Source organism: Typopeltis vanoorti, chromosome 20, assembly GCF_054136105.1.
Source record: "Typopeltis vanoorti isolate ZY-2024b chromosome 20, IOZ_Tvanoo_1.0, whole genome shotgun sequence".
Lineage (NCBI taxonomy): Eukaryota > Metazoa > Arthropoda > Arachnida > Uropygi > Thelyphonidae > Typopeltis > Typopeltis vanoorti.
The window spans coordinates 20,238,206-20,263,874 of NC_143568.1; the positions used below are offsets into that span (position 1 = coordinate 20,238,206).

A 25,669-nucleotide genomic window follows, 5' to 3' on the forward strand; every position below is an offset into this window, starting at 1 on the left:
TCAGGTAATTGATAGTAGTCTGAAGACTACTGTCAGCCATCACTCCCAAGTCTCTAATCTCATCCACTTCCTGCAGTACAGCACCATCAATATAGTACACAGCCTTATATTTTGCACTTATTGATATTAAAACTACAACGCCACTCTTTTGTCCAAGTAAATAGTCTATTCAAATCTTCGTGAAGGGAATTAACATCAGCAGTGATACTTATAATTCTTCCTAACTTTGCATCATCAGTAAATAACTGAAGATCCTGCTTCACAGGTAGACTCTGATCATGTAGCAAATGATCAGAGTCTACCTGTGAAGCAGGACAGTACAAATCAAAAGATTGTACGGCAGGAAGAAGATGGATACGAGGTTGATGATGTGGTTGCAGCAGCATAAGGTGATGGAATGCATAAAACTGAGAATGAGACAGTAGGAATCGAAATCAGAGTCACGATCAGGGAAACGGGAGTGGTCAAACTGCAGAGAGAGAGAGGTGTGGTATAGCAACTAGAATACAGAATGTTGGTACTATGGCCTCAAACACACAGAGACTTATGTTTATACACAAATGTAAGGAGCATTCAAAACAAGAGAGTTTCAAATCTCAACTTCTTGACTCTGTGCCTTCTCAGAAAATAATAGCCTTTCTATACGTTAATGTTTTCCTTCTTCTCACTTACCCAAACAGTCTACAATTCTTTCACATTTTTTGGTACATACGTGTAGCAGTTTTCACAATGCATCCACTGCAAAAAATCCAAGGCAGAGCCAGACTTTCGTGCAGAAGCCTTCTGTGCTGCTGACGTACATGTCTTTATAGACGCCTGTTTCACTTCTGCACTCTTTCATGGAGGGAGGAATTGGAAGGCTGGGATATCATTAGTGTGTGGGAAATTGTAAAAGAATATTAGCAGCAATGGTAAGTTGTATACCACGAGTGAAGAAGAGAACACAATTTGGAGTAAAGTGGATGACAAACAATATTAAACAGGAATTGCATGCGAAAAAGAGGCTATGGAAGAGATATAAGGAGACAGGTGAAGAGATGCATGAGGAATATAAGACACAGGCCAGAAGAGTGACTAGTGTGGTAAGGAAAACGAAACTGGAATATGAGAGGAGATTGGCCCTAAGATCCAAAGAAAATCCTAGGGAATTTTTTAGCTATGTGGCCAGTAGGAGGAGAAATGACTGTGGAAGAATGATGATGTGGGATAAAAATGGGAATAGAGTGACTGATGCATAGGACATAGTGGAATTGTTCAATGAACACTTTACTGGAGTATTTCATCCTAGAGGAGTCAGTTTTAATGCTAGAGGGATGGAGCAGGTTCAGGGTTTGGAGGTACAGGAGGAGAGTGTGTTTCAGATACTGAGTACTCTAGATGTCAGTAAAGCTTTGGGACTGGATGGTATTTCACCACGAGTTTTGAGAGAATGTGCTAGGGAACTGACAGTGCCTTTAACCTGGCTTTTCAATGAAAGTCTTGCTGCGGGAAAGGTGCCCAGGGAATGGAAAGAAGGTAAGTAGTGCCATTGCATAAGGGTGGTAACAGACTGGAAGTGTCTAATTATAACGCCAGTTTGTGTGTCATCAGTAGTTAGTAAGATCTTAGAGAAAGTAGTGAGCGACCATATACAGCATTGGGCAGATGAGGGTAATGTTATCAGTGAGAGTCAACATGGATTTGTGAAGGGGTGCTCTTGTTTTAGCAATATGCTAGCCTTTTGTGATAAAGTTACAAGAGCATTAGATGAGGGAAAGGCATATACTGCCATTTTCCTAGACTTGGCAAAGGCATTTGACAGGGTGCCACATGATAAGCTGATATTTAAGTTGCATCATGTGGGTCTGGATGTCAGATTGGTCAACTGGATTCAGGATTGGCTGTCTGATAGGTATCAGAGAGTTGTGTATGGTGGAACAGTTTCAAGGAGGCACAGGGTTACAAGTGGGGTCCCACAGGGCTCAGTACTAGGACCTATATTGTTTAACCTTTATATCAATGACATTGCCAGTGGATTGCAAAGGGATATTCAGTTGTTTGCGGATGATGCGAAGCTGGGAAGGATTATTAGTAATAGTGCAGATGTGATAGCCCTGCAAGAGGATTTAAATAAGCTAGATAGATGGGCAAATGAATGGGGTGTCAGTTTAATGCAGCAAAATATAAGGTCTTGAGGTTTGGGAAACATCGATGGGATGCTGCATACTCTATGGGAGGAGTTATACTGGAGGAAGTAGGGGAGACAAGAGATCTGGGGTTGATGATTGATAGAAACCTGAAATTTAGGGGACATATTGCAAAGGTGGTGAAGGTAACACAGAGGATTGCTGGAATTATGAGAAGGACACTAACCTGCAGAGATAAAAGGGTTATCATTCTGTTGTATAAGTCTCTGATCAGACCACACTTAGACTATTGTTCTCAGATTTGGTCCCCAGGATTTGAAGGGGATAAATTAACCGTGGAAAGGGTACAAAGACAGATGACAAAGATGGTCTCAGGACTGTACAATTTTGGTTATGAGGATCGGCTGAGGGAATGTGGACTGCAGAGTTTGGTGGATTGAAGAAGGAGAGGTGATATGATTGAGACTTTTAAACTATTGAGAGGTGGTTACAGGGTTGACACTGGGGAGTTCTTTCGCTTGGTTGAACAGTGGGAAGGAGTGATGACAAGAGGCCATCTCTGGAAGTTACGAAAGGAAACTGTGAGCAAGAGGGTGAGGAGTGGTTTCTTTGCATGGAGAGTGGTTGAACTGTGGTATGCATTGCCTGATGGAGTGGTGAGTGCGAGAATGGTCAATGAGTTTAAGGAGTGGTATGATAGCCTTTGTGTTTCTTTGGGGGACTAGGGGACCTCCCATCGATGAGTCTTGACAGACTTTATGTTCTTAGGAAGGACCTCCCATGATGAGTCTTTTGACTCCATGGAGGCCTGATTAATAATAATAATTTGTTTTTACTAAATGTCTAATATCATTTTTCATATGCCTCCTTTCACTTTGAACAACTTTCTTCAAATCTTGTATTCTGGCAGTTTAACTCTTTTGCTCCCTGTAGTCTTGCTACCTCACATTCTATTGCATGTTTCTTCCATTTCCTCATTCCTACTTCCTTCTCTCCAATATCAGTTACTTTCATTTCTTCATTCTAACATTCTTTTACTCCCTCTGTCTCACTAGGTATGATCCATTCTGTATAGGAATATTGCGAACAAGGAAATGAGTTGTTTTTTCTAAATGTAAACCATGCATTAAGTTTATGGTGTGGTGTGGTATGGATGCTATGGAAATAAGTGAACCTTTTGCATTGTCTTCTAATTTCGTTGAAATCTGATAGAATAACAAAAAGGTAAAATCTGTTATCCTTTAAATTAAACTTTCTAAGAAATCATGTTCTTGTTTAATTCTTTATCCAACTGCAAATAAAGTTCGCATGCGGATTATCTTCACAACTAAGCTACTTGTATACAGAGGCTAATGACTTCACATTAATTGCCATAATATCCCATAATTCAAAGTGCTGCCTTTAGACATGTATAAAGCTATGTTTTATGGGAAGTGTAACTACCCAGACTGGTTTTGACCTTTATTGAGGCATCATCAGTGGGAGCAACACCCAGTAGAGAGACCAATGTATGACTTCTGCATTACTTCAACCTTCGTATCTCTTCTGGGTCCCAATGATGAGACTTCGATAAAGGTCAAAACTGGTCTGGATCATAGTCCTTGCTATAATACATAGTATTATACATATTTGAAAAGGATGAGGTATACACTTAACCTAGCCATGAGGATACTTCATGTGCAAAGTTTGTTTCTTTACACTTGGATAAAGGATTAAACAAGAAATATAATTTCTTGGCAAGTTGAATAATAATAAATTATAACTATGTGAAAAAACTCTCTAAAGAGCTAAACATATTATCTCCCTTTTGACAGTCAGTGTATTTATAGTCTAATATTTTATTGATTAATATTATTTTCTTTCAGAATACTCATGAAAGGCATTTTTCTCAGGATGACGGTTGTGAAAATAAAGGATTTAAAAAAGCAAAGAAGGTTTTAACTTGCTTGTCAATGTCTGTGGGATTTGGAAATATTATCAGATTTCCATTGATGGCCTGTAAATATGGAAGAGGTACAGTTTGTTAATTAAAAATGTTTCATAATTACTTTCATACATATGACAAATAACACTGTACAAAAATATTCATTAAATAGTTGTTTTAGAGAAGAATTCTTACTTAAAAAAATATTCCTTAACTTGATTACATTGGGATAAATGCTTTGCGATCACACTTCTTTATCTATGACAGTTACAACAGAAACTATCAGGTCAGGTGGATCAAAAATCTCCATTTCTTTATATCTTCCAAAATTGTTCGTTTGTGAACCCTATTCCAGTTCAGGTTTGTTTTTTTCCTTGATCTTCACTTATCTGGCCTTTCCACCTTTTCCATTGTTTTCCTCTTGGCCTTTTCCTCTCAGATTTCATTTCATACATTTTTCTTGGTATTTCTAAATTCTCATTATGTCCAAACCATTTATTACTATTATTATTATGTGACACCTCCAGGGAGTCCAAAGACTCATCGAGGGAGAATGTGCCAACACCATCGAATGATTGGTCCCCTTCTAACTACTAACCGCGCTCAAACCTGCTTAAATTTTCGTGAGCCATTAGAAGCAGAGGTTCTACCAATCGACCAACCCTTTCAAACAAGAGTTCACATGCATTTCTTCAACACTTTTGCAATCCTAAACCATTCCCGATGTCACATTTCTTATTCTTGTTTTATCAATTGTCCTAAAACTTACATTTTCATTGCTTGTATTCTATTTATGTCTCCATCTCTTTTTTTTTTTTATAAAAAGGGGATTTCACTGGGCAGTTGGCCCAGTGAAATCCTCTTTATTATCTCTTGGTTTAAACCTACATCACTATAAAGTATATACTTCTCCGATATTTGAAGTTTCATTAATCTTTTGATGAAAAAATTCTGGGAAGGTTTGGAAAATATAGGCATAAAAAAGAAATAGTGATGATAAAGAATATGTATTTTAGGTGTAACAGCTATGGGAAGACGAAATTTGGTAATTTGATGTGTCTTACCCCCACTTCTGTTCATTATAGTGATGAGTGTCCTAATATACAGTCGATGACTAGAAAGGAAAAACAAATCACCCAAATGTGCCCAAATCACCACATCATCTGCTGTGTGTTTGCAGATAATGTGATTTGGGCACATTCAGAAGAACTACAGAAAAAACGACAAATGGAACAGTGTGACATGGAACTATGGGTAACATATTAATGACAGGAAAGGTAAAGCATGTTTTATATCACAGAGGCAATATAAATATCTTTCCTGTTGAGTATTCCACCATTAATATTTACATTTCCTCTATGATTACTGAAAGTGACTTCCAGTACACAAAATGTTAATGCTTTGATGTAAATTTCAGTCTATAGTAGCTAAAATGAGTGCACTTAAATCCAGTGATCATTTAAAATTTCATTCATGTAATAAAATAATTTAAATATTCCTTTCCAGCCTCTTTCCTGTACGTGTATTTGGCTCTTTTGTTACTGATTGGAGTGCCTCTGTACTTCTTAGAGTTGGCACTCGGACAGTTTAGTTCAAGTGGACCACGTGATATATGGAAAATTTTTCCAGCCTTGAGAGGTAAATAGTTAACCTATTGAGTTTCATACATAATGTATATAGATATGATATTGACAGCATATGTGCTTTTAAATATGTATTATTATATATATCCCTTTTATTTAAAAAAATAAAAAGGTCATTAACAAACTAAATATTGCTTAGTATCTCTTCCTCCTATCCACAAGGCTTTGCAAATTGGATTCCCTCAATATGTCTTTATATTCCACATTCCAAAGACCAGTTACCACCTTAGTCTTCTCTAGACCCTTTCTAATATATCCTCATCACCATGAAAACCAGAGGACCACTAACTGCACAATAATAAACCCCTGCTGACAAGCACAAGGAATTATTATTATTAGTAGTAGTAATAGTAGTAGTATGACAGGTTGTAGAGCAGGTGGCCTCCCTCATTGAGGGAGGCCGCCTGCTCTACAACTCTGTCTCCACCACTCATTCCACCAACTACATCTACACCAACGTCATCTACCACCCACCACCGTTAGTATTTTCACAGACAATCACAAACATCCATGAGCATGGTGGGATTTGAACTGCAGCCTTTCAGCTGGAGAACGGATATGCTAACCACTCAGCCAACCAGGCTGACACTGTTATCAACCCACTTTTTTTCCTCTCTCTCTCTCTCTCGCCAACCTCTCCGATACCTTTAACTACACCTCTAGATATACAAATTGGCTTATAATTTGTAGGCTTAGCCTTATCACACCTTTTGTGAAGTAAAACAATTTTACCGTCCTTCCACTTCTTTGGAAGAATATGTAGCTTTCTTAACTCACTGTTATTCCTCATATATCTCTTGCTCACTCACCAGTAAGTCTTCTCTCATTTTGTTCTCTACACTTGAGCTTCTGATTTCATACTGAGGATGAAATACCCTAATGAACTGCTAAATGATCACTTTGACTGTGGCCTCTGCAGAAGTTACCAATCTTCCACTTTCATCCATTAACATCATCTTGCCATAATCATTCTTCTTTCTATTTGCTACATATTGAAAAAAACTCCTGAGGATTTTCTTGGCCTGGTATGCTAAGAAAATCCTTGGGAGGTTTTTTTTTTGCTCATACTATACTTATACTGCCCTTGACAACAGAGTCATCCTCCTGGCCTGCATGTTATACTCTTTGTGCAACTTGTTATCATCTTGTTCTTCCTCCAAAGCTAAGTCTGTTTTTCATCCAGATTTCATGCTTTCCCTTCATTCATCCATTTCACAACATTATTCAGCGATTTGACTTTTGGATTACATTCACACATTAATGTTAAGTATTTCTTTGTCTATTCCCAAGCAGCATTTATTTCCTTTCTGCTCAAGTCCTCATTCAACACTATAGCTCTAAGCTGTTTCCTAAGTGTGTCATAATCACCAGCCTTGTACTTCCACATATATCCTTTCCTTGCTATAGATATTTCCTTATATATTTCCTTATTGCTATGGATAGATAATGGATATTTCCTTGCCTTGATATAGCTATCCACAATCCAGCTGATCACTTCATGATCACTCTCACCCACTGGAGGGAAGTGCGAAACCTCATACACAATTACATCCTCTGATGGAATGATCAGATCTAAAACTCTTGATCCTTGTGTGTCTTCCATAACATACTGCCTCTCATTGTTGTCTCTCAAGAAGTTCATTTTCCTCATATCAAAATGCTATCTCTTCATTCCAGTTTATGTTGCCATAATTACAATCACCCAAAATAATTACCCTTTCCTTGTTCATCGTCCCAAGTTGCTTATACATTTCTTAATTGCCTCCATCCACATCCAGATAGTTAGTTGGATGTTGCCTATAGCAATATACAACTAACTATCTCTCTCTCTCTCTCTGTCAACCTTCACTTAACATCACACTGCCTCAGAACCATTGCCACTATTTCAGTCTTTCATATCTATCTTATTTGGACATAATTCTGCTGCTATCATTAGCAACATTCCCTCACCCATTTTGTTCTTTCTATCCTTGCAAAAAAAACACTGTATTGTATCTTTCTATTCCTGTGAAGATATCATCTTCATGCTATATTTCACTCATTCCAACCAATTTTTGGTTGAATAAACTCAGTCAATGAAACAATTTTATCTCCTTTATTTCTGCTACTCGTGACATTCGCAAATGAACACAGCAGTTCACTTTAGATCTATTACCAGTCCTGCCCAAGCTACTTGTTTAAGATTTCACCACCACACCTCCTTTTTCCCAATCACCTTTATCACTGCTTTCCTCAGTCTCAACTACCCCACTCACATACCAACCCATTCCATTTCTATGATGATCATCCTTATATAAATGCATTCATTACAACTGGAAACATCCACTCTTCCTATGCGTCAACCTGGGGGTCACCTGTTTCCCTGTTCCTCTTGCATTTGCATTCTCTCAGACTGCTACTATTTACATTGCCAAGTACTTCATGTTCCATTTTCCTGATCTTTCACTTCACCCTCTCACTTCTGATATTTTGCTTGTATTTCACATTGCACTTCCATCTAGCAACAGTTTCTCCAGTTCACCCACTCCAAAACCATTCAAATGTAATCCATCACAATCCCGTTCTTCCCTCAAAGACATGCCACATATCTACAAACTGCGCTCCTGTCTCCTCACACAGCTCTACCAGCATGCCATTCATGATTCTCGCTCTCTGTATCAACTCATCATACCTCCATGACACACTGCCAACCTCTTCTATTATACTATCATCATTCGCTCTTCTCAATAACCACCTGAAATTCATCTTAGGTGGTAATTGTAACTAAATCATTTGTTCTCACAACCACCACTAACTCGCTTGCTTGTTTCCTCCTCATATCCAAGGCATGAATTATTTTGTTTGTTCTCCCTCCTGGATAACAGACCTTGCACCTCAATAATCCTCTAACAATGGAATTGTTAGAGGATTATTTAAAGGAATCCCTTTAAATAATCCATACACTGCTGTTGCTGTCATTTATCACCTGTTTTTCTCTTTTCTTTCATGCTATTCTTTTGCACTCTTACATTTGTTTGTACTAAATGCCTGATATCATTTTGCATATGTCTCCTTTCATTTTGAACAACTCTTTCTTCAACTCTTGTATTCCAGCAATTTCACTCTGCCACTTCCATAGTCTTGTTACCTCTTGTTCTTCCCTATATATATCTTCCATTTCCTCATTCCTACTTCCTTTCTCTTTGATATCATTTACTTTCATTTCTTCATTCTTTAACTTCCTAAATCTCACTAGCTTTTGTTCCATTTATGTTTCTGTTTTTCACATCAACTTTCATTCTTCATTCTGTTTTGCCTTCATTGATAACTTATAGTCGAACAAAATATCACACTTTCTAGAAATAGTGGCTTATAAATTTGGGTTCCTGGAATGGTTACTGTAGTGCAAATTTCTGTAATCATTGAACTAACAATATATCAAAAATCTTCAAATACATTTGAAATATTATTGTAATTGTTTATCAAATATGTTATTATATTCAGTATTGTCACTTATTTTAAAATGTTCTGTCTTTAGCTTTAGTTTTCAAAATCTTATTTTAAGTTGCAAAGTTCAGTTGCAAAGATGGTATGAAAATTCCAAGGATCTGGATGGCACACATTCAGCCAACCTAATGTGAAAGATTCAACACAAGTCAGGACTCTAGCCAATCTGCTATTATTAGAAACCATTCCACTCCAACTGGCTGGAATGATGTTAATATAATGTTAATATATGTATATAGTAGACAACAAATAATAGGACTTTAGCGTTGATGTATAATTTTTTTTTTTTTTTTTTTTTTTTTTTCCACCAGAGGTCAGGCCAACAATTGTGGTAGCGGTTAGTCAGTGTCTTTAACGAACCAGTATGATTGTAGTATAGCTTGTTTCCTGTGTATATTTGTACGCTCCAGAAGATGACCTTGACATAAAGGTCGAAACGTCGAATTGTAAAATTTTAGTAATAGTAAACTAAAGTTTTTATTCAAACACGGTAGTTGCCTCCATAATTTCCAAAAGTATGATATGTGTTATGCGAATAAAGTTAGTGTGGGGTCTTTTGACTCTGACCAGTAGTTAAGTTTTTTTGTCCAGTCCAGGTTATGTTTTCAAGTGTTCTTCACTTTGCCAGTCTTCCATACAGGGTACTTTATTTAGGATTACAGGGTGTATTTCAGATTATCTCAGCTTCATTTTTGAAATATCCAAACCATCCTAATCTTCTTTCTTCTGTAACTATAGTCTCTTGTGCAAGTATATTATGTGACACCTCCAAGGAGTCCAAAGACTCACCTAGGGAAAGTGTGCCACCAGCACCAAACGATTGAATCCCTTCCAACTACTAGCTGCACTCAAATTTGCTTAACTTTTTGTGTGAGCCATGAGTAACAGAGGCTTTACCAATCGACCAACCATTGCTGGCCTTCTTATGATGTAATTTTATGGTTTATTTTATCTACTCTGGTTATAGGCTCTTTCTCAGCCAGTTCTTCTCTACCACTAATTTCATCTTGTATCTTTAGGTTTCACCATTGCTTGCCTGCAAGGAAAAATGGTGTTTCAGTAAGTCTCTCACCCCATGGTCTAGGATCGGGATCCAAGGCTTGCTGTGGTGCTAGCATAGCATCTGAGGTAGCCGTGGTGTTCCACTCCAGGGTGCAGTCATTATTTGACAGTGAATGGGCATGTATGTGAGGTTCCATGGTGGGTGGGGAGCTCTGGCACCAAACCAAAAACCCCTTGAACATGAATTCTTCATTCTCTAATGTTTCAGGTGGACCCTAAAAAAAAGTCCCAACTAAGTACTGATATCATAGATACAGCATTTGGTAACAGAAGTAAGAAACAAAAGATATATGATACTAATATAAATGTACCAGTGTTTTTGATCATCCATGCAACAGGTGAAAAACCAATTGAGAATATGTCACCCTTCTTTATTCACAAGGGTTTAGAAGGACTGGCAGGATCTCCCAAAACTGTTAAAAAATTATGTTCTGGTGATATCCATGTGGAAACATCATGCCCGGCAACATTCCGAGAAACTACTGAGAGCAACGTCAATTGACTACAAGAATTGAGTGTTTTTTAATACCAATCACAGTAACACCTCATAAAACACTCAATTCTTGTAGAGGAGTGATATCAGAATGGGATCTCCTTGATATTCCTAATGAGGAGATATGTTCAGAACTTAAAGATCAGGGAGTGACAGGTGTGAGGTGCATCCTAATATATAGGGATGGTCACCTGGTTCCAACCAGAAACATCATGCTTACTTTTGAGATCCTAAGCTTCCAACATCTGTAAAAGCAGGGTATCTCAACTGTCCTGTTAGTGTCATCCACTAAGATGCTTTAAATGTCAGAAATATTGGTATGCCCAAACTGCCTATTATGGCTCTACCACCTGTGCCTGTTGTGGTAGTAAAGAGCATGATAACAAATCTTGCTCTGCAAAAAAAAAAGCTAAATGTGTCAACTGTCAAGGAGATCATCCGGCATACTGTCATGCATGTCAGAAGTGGAAAAATGAAAAAGAAATACAAAAAAATTGAAACAGAACAAAATATATCATACCAAGATGCAAAAAAGGAAGTTAACCACCACTACACCTGTTCTGATATCCTCTTATGTTAAAAGGTGGAAGCTAAGAAAATGTTAACAGTATCTCAGACTTGTATTTTTGTTCTGCCATATGATAATTTTGTCATACTTGAACTTTATGATCATGAGTGCTTCTCTGTTGAGCACATCAATTAACATTACCTATGGTCTTAATCCAGAGACAACTCCAAAAATGGTTCCATTCAACAAGAATGCACTTGTTACAAAAATTTGTGGCAAAAATATCACTTCAAGATAAGCCACCAGACATCCTCACAGAAAAAATGGATACTTTGGTATCTATTGAAAGTAAATTAAACTTGCCAGCCGACACTCACACATCAAATGTATTGAATATTTTTTTTTATAATGAATATGACTTTTGAAGAATTGAATATTCATATTGAATATGGCTTTTGGGTTCAAGGTTATATCATGTGTGGTCAGTGTAGTTTAGCACACTTGTAAAATTCGTGATTTTTATCTGTTTTACTTAGATTTTCCCTTAGAAAATTAGTGTTTTAGAGTATATTAGCTTTTCATGTTTTTAGACTATTTGGTATCTTTATAAATATTTTTATTGTAATATTAATTACAGCTGTAAAATGTCACCAAAAACAGAAGAAATGGGATGCTAAGAAGACAATGAAAAAGGTTTTCTCTACTGAAGACTATTGAAAATAATTTAATCTCCAAAATCGCTAGGTTAAAGCAGATTATTAGACAAATGATAAGGGAATTACAGAAAGTTGAGTAGATAAACATAGGAAGAATAAAAAAATAGTACATAATAACAAAAATCTAGTAAATAAACTTAAATGTAAAAAGAATAATGTTATTTGGTATGGTGACTCTGTCATAAAACTTACCATTGATGAGTGGGTTATATATATATAGAGTATCCTGGGTTTTGCACCATGGTATCAATTATTGGATGGGAAGGATATTGACAGTGCATGGGAGGCGTTTAAAAAAAATAATACTTAAATGATGCGATATCAGAATTTTCATCCCTAGAGTTTGGAGAATAAATAGAGTAGGAGTGAAATGATGCTTAATATAATTAAGCAAGAAATTCGTAAGAAAAAGATGTGGAAGGAATACCCTGTGCAAAAGATGTCAGTTATGATAATTATAAGCAGCATGCCAGAAGAGTCGCAAGTGTTATACTGAAAGCTAAGTATGAAAAGAAACTGGCTCTGCAAGTTAAAGGCAAACCAAAAGAATTTTTATTGTTATGCTACAAGTAAAAGAAACATTGAGTTTGAAAGAATAAATCTACTGAATGCTGATAGTATGCAGGTGACTGATTCAGAAGTGATTGTTCAGCTAATGAGGAGCCATTTTGGTAAAAGCTATCAACCTGTAATAAGCAACATTGAACTTAGAGCTACCTCTTCATTGTTTGAGGAAACTTATTTATGAGGAGGAGGAAGTACTAGAGCTCTTTCACAAACGATAAGAATTCTGCAATAGGAACTGCTGGGATATCATCACGGATGCTAAAAGAATGTTCAGCTGAACTGGCTCTTCCTTTGACCTGGCTATATAATTTGAGTCTCAGAACAGGAAAGCTTGCACAAGAGTGCTGTAAAGACCAATATATTCAAATATCGACCAATCAATATCTTAGGAGTGTTGGTGAGAATTTTGGAAAAGTTGGTTAGGGCTCGCATTCAGAAATGGGTTGACAGAGAATCTCTAATTTGCAACAAACAGCATGGGTTTACCTTCCCTAGGTCATGCTAAAACATGACCTAGGGAAGGTCATGTTTTAGCAACTTGCTCACGTTCTATGAGAATGTTACCACTGAGTTAGACTAGGAGAATGGATATACTATTGATACTTTTGGATTTTGATAAGGCTTTTTCAATAATACAGAAATACTTTTGAATATATTGGAGAATATGGGATTGGATTATAAACTATTAACTTGGATAAGAGGATGACTGACTGACAGCCATCCTCTTATTTGGGGTATATGCTATGGTATGGGGTATATATGGGGTATCAAAAAGTGGTGTTTGCTAATGATGCAAATATAGGTAAGATAATCTGGAGTGCTGCTGATATGTAGTACTGGTAGAATGATTAGAATTGACTGGAATTGTGGGCATATGAAAATGGCTGTCAGTTCAATGTTAATAAATCGCTTTGGCATGATTAGATATCCAATGTTGTATCATATTGGTGGGATTAGGCTAGAAGAAACTGATGAGGCTCGGGATCTTGGGGTGTTAATAGATAGGGAGTTGACTTTGTGTCAGGTGGTGATGAAGAAAGTATAATAACTTAGGATTGTGAACAAGAGAAGAGTGACCATATTACCATAATTAAAATAGACTACAATGGTCACATGGTTACTCTTCTCTTGTTCCCAATCCTAAGTTATTATACTTTCTTCATCACCACCCTCCACATTCTCTAGCCAATAGCACACATCCAATTAAATATCACTTCCTGTCAACCTTCACCTCACACCTGGAGGGAATAAGGAAATTGAATTTCTGGAGTTCTTGAAAACCAACTATCTTCAGCAGTATGCAAACGAAGGTAAGCATGGTTTGAGAGTCTTAGACCAGATCAAGTGCTCACCAGGGCTAGCTGTATGAAGACTTCTGTGAGGAAAGGATATATGTGGAACTACAAAGCTAGTGATTATGAAAGCTTAGGAGATAGCTTGAAGCTTAGCATGGAATTAGATGTTAACCACGAAGGGGATAAATGCTGCTTGGTCACAGACAATAAATATTTAAAATTATCAGTGTGTGAATGCATTCTGAAGGCTGAATGAGGTAGGTTTTGAATGACTGAATGAATGAAAAGATTAAGCACGAAATCTAGAAGAAGGCACTGTGGAGGCAGTACAATAAGAATAATGGTAATATTCAGTTGCATGAAGGGTATAAATATACCACTCAGTTGGCATAGACAGGAAAAGTGCAGTATAAGAAAGAAATTAATAAATCAGGCCAAGAAAAATTGTAAGGAATTTTTTCCACATGTGGCAAGTAGATAGAAGAATGATAATGGCAAGATGATCATTCTTCTATCTACTTGCCACATGTGGAAAAATTCCTTACAATGAAATCTATAGAAAATCTGAAATCCTTAATGAAATCTGTAGGAAAGACCTGGTCAGATTGGTAACTGCTGCAGAGTACATAGTCAAGCTATTGAGTGAGCAGTTTGTCAGGGTGTTTCATTTTCATGTGGGAAATCATTAGATGCTCAAGTGTAGAGGAAATGGAAGATTTGCTGATTAGTGAGCAACAAGTGGTATATGTGAAGTTTAAGTGAGCTTGATGTCACTAAGACAGTAGGACTTGATGACATCACCATGTGTATTAAAGGAATGTTTCAAGGAGTTAGCATCAACCTTTGCTTACTTGTTTAACAAGTCTTGAATTTTCTAAAAGAGTGGAAAGAAGGTAAAATTATTCCACTTCACAAAGATTCCTATAAGACAATAAATTATAGGTTGCTCTGTAAATCTGGAGTTGTGGTTAAGGTGTGGGAGAGGTTGGTGAGAGCTAGGATATACAAGTGAGTTGATAACGGCAGTTCCTCTGTTATTGTCAGCATTGGTTTGTTAAAGGGAGGTCACATTTTGCCAGCTTATATAATATAACAAGGTGGTGAATGTATTGGATAAAGGAGATGCATATGTGGTATATTTTGATTTTGCAAAGATTTTTGATAGATTGATATATAACAAGTAACCAAGTTGGAGAAGATGGGAGGATTAGATGTTAGATTAGTGAGTTGGATAGATGACTGGCTGTCAGATAGTTATCAGCAAGTTGTGGGGGCATGTGGTATCTTGAAAGAGGAAAGTTACTGTTGTTGTGACCAGAAGTTTTGGGACCATTGCTGTTTAACTTGTGTATTAATGATATTGGAATTGGTTTAACTATACATTATTATTATTACCCCAAGACCTCATGGAGTCAAAGACTCATCCGGGAGGTCCTTTTATCATACGCACAGCTCATCATACTGTGCCTTGAACACATTCAAACTCCTTGCAGACACCACACTCTCACGCAAGGCATTCAAATCATTTACAACTCTGCATGAAAAAAACCTGCCTCTCACTCCCTTACTCACACCTTCTTTATACAGTTTCCAGGGGATGACCTCTGGTTCTCCCCCAATCTCCTACTATTTTCTGTAGAACTTCTCCAGCATTGATCCTATAACAACCCCTTACCAACTTGTAGGTCTCTATCATATCTCCCCTCTTTTTCCTGTCCACCAGACTCTGCAAATTACATCTTCTCAATCTTTCCTCATAGTCGACATTCCAGAGGTCAGAAACTACCTTAGTCAATCGCCTTTGGACCCTTTCCAACATCTCTTCATCCTTCTGAAAACCAGGTGACCAAATCTGGGCACAATAGTCCATGTGTGGCCTAATCAAAGCCTTATACAACAGAACAAGAATCTCCTTACTTCTACACGTCAGTTTCCTCCGCATCATTCCCAGAAGCCTTCGTGTCGTCTTCGCAATTTTGGCTATGTGTCCCCTAAATTTCAGATCCTTATCCACTATCACCTGCAGATCTCTTATTTCTTCCACCTCCAACAATATATCCTCACCAAGCATAAATTCTGCATCCCATCTTTGTTTTTCAAATTTTAAAACCTTACATTTTGCAACATTGAACTCACATCTCCATTTCCGTGCCCAATCACTCAATTTATTCAAGTCTTCTTGTAAGGCGACAACATCTTCACTACTCTTTATGGTTCGTCCCAACTTTGCATCATCTGCAAACAACTGAATATCTCCATCCAAATCTTCACCAATATCGTTAATATACAAGTATAACAGTAATGGCCCAAAACAGACCCCTGAGGCACTCCACTAGTGACTTTCCTTTTCCTGGATACCGCTCCCCCATACACAACTTGTTGATACCTATCAGATAGCCGTCTTCAATCCAATGCACTAATCTAATATCCAACCCCATCTGCTCTAGTTTAACTATCAACTGTTATATACACTTACAACTGTTTATAGATTCTGTAAAATTGGGGAGAACAGTGAAGAATTAAACAAATGTTGTAGCCTTGCAGGAGGACTTGAATAGATTGTATGAGTGACAGGCAAGTGGAACTATCAGTTTAGTGTTGCAAAATATAAAGTTCTGAAATTTGATAGTCAACAATGGGATGCAAAGTATATACTTTTTGGAGAAATGCTGAAGGAGGCTGGGGAGATAGATCCAGAAGTGGTGGTGGACAAGGACCTGAATTTCAGGAGCCAAAAGTGCACAAGTTATAAAGTCTATATCAGATTATGCCATTGATGCTGAGATATTAGTGTGCAGAAATAAAATGATTATAGTTCCATTGTATTGTCATTGTATGGCCTTGATCAGACTTTATATGGATTTGGTCCCTTGGTTTTCATTGTGATGAGGATATATTAGAAAGGGTTGATCGAAGATTAAGGTGATATTTGGGAATGTGGAATGAAAACAGATTGAGGGAATGCAATTTGCAAAACTTTGTGAATAGGAGGGGTAGAGGGGATATCATTGGGATGTTTAAGTTGGTTAGGAATCGTTTCCAGGGGAATGTGGAAGAAATTTTTTATTGAGTGGAAAAGGGGGAGTTGAACAAGGACCATCCCTGGATACTTATATAAGGAGGGCATGAGTAAGAGCATAACAAGTAGTTTCTTTAATTAGAGAGTGATTGATGAACAGAAAGCATTGCTGGACAGTGTTATGAATGCAAACACACTCAGTGAGTTTAAAATGCAGTTTGATAAGCTTTGTGCGTAACAGTGTACTTCCTGCATTGAGTCTTAACTCCATGGAGGTCTGGTGTTAATTATAAAAATGATATCAGGACATAAAAATGTTGGTTATGAGGATAGACTAAGTGTGTAATCTACAGAGTTTTGACAGATAGAAAGCAAAGGGATGATATATATATGATTGAGACAGCAAAACTGTTGAAATTTACTGAGGCAATACCAGAGAGATTTTTTTTTTTTTATATATGATAAAACAGCATCCTAAATTGTGTTCCATGCAACTATGTTCTGCAAGATGTGAACAAATGTTCTGTGAAAAATTGTAATCAATAATTAAAAAAAAAAGGGTATATACTGTTTTCCAGCATTACAATTGATATATATGTAAAGGAGTTTGTGATTAAAATGCAAACAGTAATCCCATTAAAGCGCAATTAATTTTCTTCCTTTTAAAAATCATAATTTGTGTTGTTTTGGTATGTATGTAATTTTATATATTACACAAATTTTTTTTGTGTAATAAAAAGCCATCAAAGGCTTGAAATGTGGAAAGGCAGCAGGAGTAGATGATATTCGACCAGAAATGCTGAAGTATGGTGGTATAAGAGTCTTACAGTGGCTGCACTGCATAGTTCAGAAAGCCTGGACACAGGGACGAATTCCCGATGATTGGAGTAGAGCTCTCATAGTACCCATATATAAAAAGGGAAATAAAACTGAATGTGAGAATTACAGAGGTATTTCCCTACTGAGTGTTCCTGGCAAGATCTATGCAAGTATACTTGAGAAACGGTTGAGAAGAATTGTGGAAGAAAAGCTTGGTGAAGAACAAGCTGGATTCAGGCCAAATAGAGGCTGTCAGGATCAGATCTTCACTTTACGACAAATAGTCGAGAAAGCATGGGAATATAACAAAGATCTGTATTTAAGTTTTGTAGATCTGGAAAAGGCATATGACAAGGTGCCAAGAGAGAAGCTATTCAATACGCTGCAGTTATATGGTGTCAATGGGACATTATATCAAGCAATACTTAGTCTTTACTTGAGTTGTAAGTCAGCAGTTAGAATTGAAGGAAGTACAGGAAGATGGTTTAATGTTAAATCTGGTGTGAGACAAGGATGTACATTATCCCCTCTGTTATTCATTATCTATATGGATCACATTATGAAGGAAAGTGGTATTAAACATGATATCAAAATTGGAGATGTTAATGTCAGCTCTTTGCTTTATGCGGACGATGTTATACTTCTAAATAAATCCGCTACAAGTCTGCAAGATTCTCTGACTAAATTGAATAGCTGTTGTAATAGATATGGTATGAAGGTAAGCAATAAAAAGACAAAAACAATGAAAATAGGCAGAATCACTGAAAATGTCAACTGTGTTGTGAATGGAGAACCTGTGGAACAGGTAAAACATTTTAGCTATTTAGGCACGATTTTTATTGAAGATGGTAAATTAAATATAGAAATAGACAACAAAATCAGCAAAGCTGGTATGGTGGGAAGTCAATTGAATAAATTCATATGGAATAAGAGAGAAATTAGTCGGAACACTAAATTATCTGTATACAAGACAGTGTTCAAACCAGTTTTAACTTATGGATCTGAGAGCTGGGTCAGAAGTAAAACACTTGACCAAAGACTAGAGACTACAGATATGAGAGTCCTGAGAAAAATTATAGGCGTGAACAGATGGCATTAATGGCAGTATCATATTAAAAACGAGGATATTAGGAAAGAACTTGACATTGTCTGCATCCAGGAATGCGTTAGCAGAGCTAATGTCAGGTGGTATGGTCACTTAAACAGAATGGGCAAGGAAAGATTAGCAAAACAAGTGTTCTCTGCCAGGTTGGCAGCAAAACGACCCGGAGGAAGACCAAGATATAGGTGGATTGATACGGTACAAAGTGCCTTAGATGATAGAAATATAAGATCTGATAATGTTGGAGTCTTGACAAGTAACAGACTGATTTGGAGGAAAATTGTAGATAGGAAGTTAGTAATGATGTAATTTTTTTCATGTAGTACTATCATATCCTGTACACCCCTTGAGGGTACATGGCAGGAATTTGATGATGACAAATTTTTTTTATTTATTATTTGAGCATTAATTATGTGTTTTTTATTTTAAAAAAACAAATAACCACAAAAGAATATACAGGGTGTTCGGGATAAATTTGACAGTTTCGTAAGGAAAAAGAAAATCTTCTTTGTATCTATTAAATTTAATGAATTGACAAAAAAACATTACAGGCAGAGTTAATTACAATACTATCAACAAGATTTACTCAAAATAACCACCATTAGCATCGATCACAGCTTCAATTCTGCTTCGGAACCTCGAACAAGCTGATGCTACAGTCTCCCTGGGAAGGGCCGCAAAAACTGTTTTAATTTTATCCATTAACTGGGCTTTTGTATTACTGGAAGTGCGATTGGTGTCTTTTTCAACTGCGCCCCATACAAAATAATCCATGGGGTTAAGGTCTGGGGAGTTTGGAGGCCAAACATTTGGACTGGTGAAGTCGTAGAAATTTTCAGACAACCATTTTTGACTTTTCCCAGAGGTGTGGCAAGGGGCCGAATCCTGCTGCCATACATACGGCCTACCATTGGCTACCCTTGTTATCCAGGGCTTGACTACAGTTAGCAACTCCACGAACAAAGCCCGAATTCCAATGCCAGGGTTCTTCAACACCTGTTCCTGCAGATTTGCGAGGAATTCTGCTGTACGAACGCAATCAGATCGTCTGCTAGGGATCTTTCTTCTTGCTACATCCTCGTAGTCACCATTGCAAGTCTCTAGTTCATGCCTGATTGTTTTTACTGTATTCAGGGAGCATTGGGCAGCAGTCGTAATATCCTTATTTTGATGGCGGGCACGAATCATCATGATACAAGTTATTCTCTTCCATGATTCAGGTGGGTTCCAGCTATCCATCCTTTCTGACATCTTGTATATGAATGAAGAAGGGTCCAAACTTTTAAATGAAGAGAAGTGTGTGTTAATACATGTAACTTACGGAAAAATATAATTAATTATAAATATGTCAAATTTATCCCGAACACCCTGTAAGTGTTCCATTGTGCAGTCGTGGTCAGAGCGATGGAATTGAAATCCATTAGGGTTTCCCCACATAGGTTCGTATCCTACAGGCCATGTAGAGTTTTTTCTGGCTCTAGCTAGCCGTTACAAGTGTGCATGTTGCTTGGGAAAATTAAGTTACAACCAACTTTTTATGACGATGTTTTTTGACCAGTTCATAAAGAAGAACCGTAGGGTAGAATTTGTATTCAAGTAGCTAAATTGAAAAAGTTAAAATAATGATGTAATTTTTTTCATGTAGTAATATCATATCCTGTACACCCCTTGAGGGTACATGGCAGGAATTTGATGATGATGATGACAAATTTTTTTTATTTATTATTTGAGCATTAATCACAAAAGAATATAAGTGTTCCATTGTGCAGTCGTGGTCAGGGCGATGGACTTGAAATCCATTAGGGTTTCCCCGCATAGGTTCGTATCCTACAGGCCATGTAGAGTTTTTTCTGGCTCTAGCTAGCCGTTACAAGTGTGCATGTTGCTTGGGAAAATTAAGTTACAACCAACTTTTTATGACGATGTTTTTTGACCAGTTCATAAAGAAGAACCGTAGGGTAGAATTTGTATTCAAGTAGCTAAATTGAAAAAGATAAAATATCATTTGTAAAATAAATGTATTTGTATGATTAAATGTACATAAATTTCTAAATATATAGTTTTAAATGGTCAGTAATTCATTATTCCGCTAATCAGACTTCAATCACACCTCTCACTCCCTGAATGATAACAAGAGCAAGCGTGAATTTCAAGACCAGCATTCACCCCTGCTGGTATTCTCTCAAAGGCCTTTGTCACTTTGTTATAAGTACATAAGTAAGTTAGTAAAACATGATCTTCCTTTAACAAACCCATGCTGATAACCACAGAGAATACTGTTGTTATTAACCCATTTCTGTATCCTACTTCTGACCAATCTCTCTAGTACTTTCCACAACTTTGGATATACAGATTGGAGTATAGTTCGAATCGTACCATTCACCATGATACTTGGTGAGTGGCCGGTGGGTTGGTGATCCAGTTGCAGAGTAAGGAAGTAGACCATGAGATGGCAGTTTGGTGAATAGGCCCCTGTGCCAAATCCGATCAAATGGCTTTGAAATGTCGAGGACAACCACATGAGTTTTTCCAAAATTCTCCATGGCCTGAGTCCATAGGTGGGTGGTGAAAGCAAGAAAATCAGCTGTAGATCTCAAGTGGTAGATTCCATACTGCTGGTCACTGATTATTTGATATGTCTCTAGGTGGTACAGGAGTTGGTTGTTGATGATGTTCTCCATAATTTTTGAGAGAACAGATGTGAGAGCAATTGTACAGTAGTTTGTTGGTTGACTTTTTTATCACCTTTCTTTGGGATGGGCTGGATGTGGACCTGTTTCCATGTTGTAGTGTAGATGCCAGTTGAATGGGATAGATTGAAGAGGCAATACAGGATAGGTGTTAGTTCTGGGGCACAATTTTTTAACACAACAGGTGGGATACCATCAGGACCAGATGCCTTGTTTATGTTCAGGTTATTAAGGATTCTTTGGATTTCTTTTTTGTCAGAATACTATGGGAGACATGAAGGGAGTCATTCTTTGTGGAGTGGAGGGAACTTTGCAGGAATTGGAAAAAAGGGTGATGCCAGTAAGTTGGTCTTGTTATTTGTTGAGGTGACTCTCTCCTCACTCTCTGCCACTCTCACATCCCAATGGATATGAGAGTGACAGAAACTTGGGTAGGCAGAAGTTGTGCCCAATGGCTTTGGCAAGGGACCAGAAGAAGTGACTGCTGTTTGGGCAGGAGGTGAGTTTGCAGCATTTGGTCATTTCAAAGTGTGACTTGGACTTATTGACGATCCTTTTGCAACTGTTGCAAGCTACAGTATAGGCAGAAGGGGGAGCTGAAGTTTTGGTCTTGAGCCAGTTGTGGTAAGTAGAGGTTTTTCTTTTACAGCATTGGCACACTTTTTTTCAGACCCATGGTTTTGGATGGTGGCTGAAAATTTGGAGTGGAATAAGGGATAAAAGCCTTCATTCCAGTGAGGATGATTTCTGTTATTTGGTCTGAACAGATTTAACTAAACTCTGGCTCAGTTTCCAATGATGACCCCTAGTACTCCCGCTGCCAGACCTGTTCTGAAAAATTTCCTCTGTATTAATCTTGTAAAAACCCTTCAGTAATTTGTATGTCTCAATCATATCATCCCTTTTCCACCTTTCAACCAATTTCTGTAAGCTACAAATCCTCAACCTTTCCTCATAAGGTTCATTCCATAATCCTGATACCATCTTGGTCACTTGCCTCTGGATCCTCTCCTCCTCCTTCCCAAGAATCCGAAATGACCAGATCTGCATGCAGTAGTCAAGATGGGGTCTTACCAAGGCTTTATGCTGCTCTGCTCAGTCTTCTCATGTCTGAGGACTTGTGACACTACTCGCAATGTCTCTTCATTTCTTTCTGTCTTTTGTTGCAGCAGTGTCCAACTCCAAAGTAAGCCCAGTGATATTTTTCATTTGGTCCAACTGTCTTGGTTTGGGGTGTTCTTTTTTTTTTCTTTGTCCTTCCACTTTGCCCTGAATGATAAGTTTTTCCAGGTTGTCATTTATACGTCTTGAAATGTGACCAAAGTATTTGAGAATTCTTTCATTTGCAATGTCACATAGCACCTCTTGATTTTTAGTTGATTTATTATACTTTCATTACTTCTGTCCATCCAGAAGACTCTCAACATCCTTCTCCAGCACCACCACATCTTCAAGCTATTTATCTTTTTCCCTGAGTGTCCAAGATTCAGCACCACAAATGAAAATCGAAACAACAAGCACAAAACACCTGTCTTGGTTTAGTGGTGATAGAAATGTTTGTCTTTTCATATTCTATTGATATTTCAGGCTTTCCCATTCAACTCTTTTAATGAAGAACTCCAGTTCTCCTTTGCTGCTGGCAATAAGAACGGTGTCATCAGCATACCTAAGGTGATTTATCTTTTTGCCACCAACTGAGAAACCACTATCGTAGCTGTTAAGTGCCCTCCTCGTAATCTATTCTATGTGAAGATTGTATAGATCGGGGGGGGGGGGGGGAGTATGCAACCTTATCTCACACCTTTCTCATCGTTGAACCACTGAGATGTTTTTCCATCCATCTTTGCTGTAGCTTGATTGCTCTCATAGAGTTGCTTTAAAAGGTGTGCCAAATGTTCTGGGATGCCCATTTTACTTAGCATTATCCACAGATCCCCTCCCACCTGACACAGTCAAATGCTTTGTCATAATCAATGAAGCACATATACAAGGGAATATTAAATTCTTGAGCCTTTTCAACTAAGTGCTTTACATTATAAATTTGATCTCTGGTTTCACATCCTTTTCTAAAACCTGCCTGTTCTGCAGGAAGTTGTTCCTTGACATATTGTTTGTCTTTCTTTAATAATGTAGAGAAGAATTTTGCTTGCATATGAGAATAAGGAGCAATAGTTCTATAATTATTGCATTCGTTGACATTTCCTTTTTTGTGTATTGGTATAAAAGTGGATTTTACTTAATCATCAGGCCAATTTCCTGTCTCCCTCATTTCATTACAATTTTTTTCTGATGATTTAGATTTCTATGGGTCTTGGACATTGGTTGTGGCCTGGGGTTTTCCCTTTTCTGAATTTTTTTAGAGCTTCTTCAAACGCTTCTTTTAAAATGTAAGATTTCTTATGGAAATCTCTGGTGTTTTCTGTGTTGAATGAGACTAAATTATCTTTGCATAGATTTGTGCAATAGTCTTTCCATCTAATAAGTATGTCTGTTGGATCAGTAAGAATAAGATTGTTGACATCAGCTATACTGAATACTTTGGTTCAAATTTTCTATTCGACAGCCTTATTTTGCTAAATTGGTCTTTGGTTTGATTTTGATTTGAGTGACCTTCAGTTGCTCTGCATATGTTGTTGATTTATCTTTAGTGCAAAGTTTTTTTGATGAGCTTGGATAATTCTGTTATATCTGCCTATCGTCTTTTGTTGAAAGTCCTTTTGACTTTATTTCTTGTCTTTTCTCGACTTGTTTCAGAGTTTCATTTGATATTCAAGGTGTATGATTCTGGATTTTTTGGGGCAATGTTGCTTTGCAGTTTTTAGTAATATTATTTTGGTTTTATTATTATTATTGCATCTTCCATGGAGTTGCCAGACTCATTGTGGAAGGTTCATTCAAATGACAACATATTTATCATGTTGAATTTTAAAATCCTTAACACGCCTTGCATTAACAACACATTCTGGTAATGGATTCCATTCACTGACAATTCTCCATATAAAAAAATCAACTCCTCACACCCCTCTTCACCACACTCTGACATAACTTTCAGGGATGACCTGGTTTTTCCTCTCTTTCCTTCTGCTCTTTTTATAATCCCTTCTGGATTAATTGAATAAAATTCCCTCACTAACTTAAATGTTTCTATCATATCATCTCTTTTACTCCTATCCACCAAACTTTGCAATTTTCTACATATCTTCAACCTCCCCATAACCAGCATTCCAGAGTCTCAATATTATTATTATTCGTGACTCCTCCAAGGAGTATGAAGACTCGTCGCGGGAGGACACCCACTGTACAACTCTCCGTCTCTGCTACTACACAGAATCTCTACTACTAATTAACGCCATCTACTGCCCAAAACCACCACCACAGCTAGTATTTTTTGAATGTAAATTGTGTGTGTTCTGAAGGGCTGATTTGTCTGTATTTGTCTTTAAAGTTTTTCACTTGGTTATATTATAAATTAAAGATACCAAGAAATTATATACTTGGTTTAATCATTATCCAAGTGTAAGCAAACAAAGTTTGTACTTGAAGTATCTTTCAGGACTGGGGTAACTCGTAGCAAAGGTGGTATGACTTTACATCACTTGCCTTGGTATCCCCATAATGCAAAGCACATCTCCTTGCAGACATGTATAATGCTATGCATTTTGGAAGTGTCACTACCCAGACTGGTTTCAACCTTTATTGAGGGCTCACCAGTGGTAGCTTTAATTTATAATATAACCAAGTGAAAAACTTTCAACAACTATCTATCTCTAATCCAGATTATTTTAATAATAAATTGTGTCACCTTTTGCCAACTGACATAGGAAAATATGACTTCTGCATTACTTCAATCGTGGTATCTCACCTCGGGGTCTGACTTCCACCGATGAGATCTCAATAAAGGTCGAAACCAGTCTTGGGAGTAACCCTTCTCATAATGCATAACATTATACATGTCTGCAAGGAGATGTGCTTTGCATTATGGGATACTAAGGCAAGTGATGTGAAGTCATACCACCTTTGCCACGAGTTGCCCCAGACCTGAAAGATACTTCAGGAGCAAATTTTGTTTGCTTACACTTGGATAATGGATTAAACCAAGTATATAATTTCTTGGTATCTTTCATTTATAGTCTCAATATTGTCTTAGTCACTCATCGCTGGACCTGCTCAATGTTTCCACATCACATCAAAAATCAGGTGAACAGATCAAATGACAATA

General features: G+C 37.3%; 1 protein-coding gene across 1 annotated transcript in view; it reads left to right on the forward strand.

Annotated features, from left to right (window-relative positions):
* The window catches only part of LOC150095269 (sodium-dependent nutrient amino acid transporter 1-like), a 247,670-nt gene that overhangs the window by 59,198 nt on the left and 162,803 nt on the right, over positions 1–25,669 (forward strand). Inside the window, exons 3-4 of the mRNA XM_090410475.1 lie at positions 3,992–4,139; positions 5,557–5,688. Coding sequence (XP_090266601.1) covers positions 3,992–4,139; positions 5,557–5,688 — 280 coding nt within the window. The remainder of the gene's footprint in view (positions 1–3,991; positions 4,140–5,556; positions 5,689–25,669) is intronic.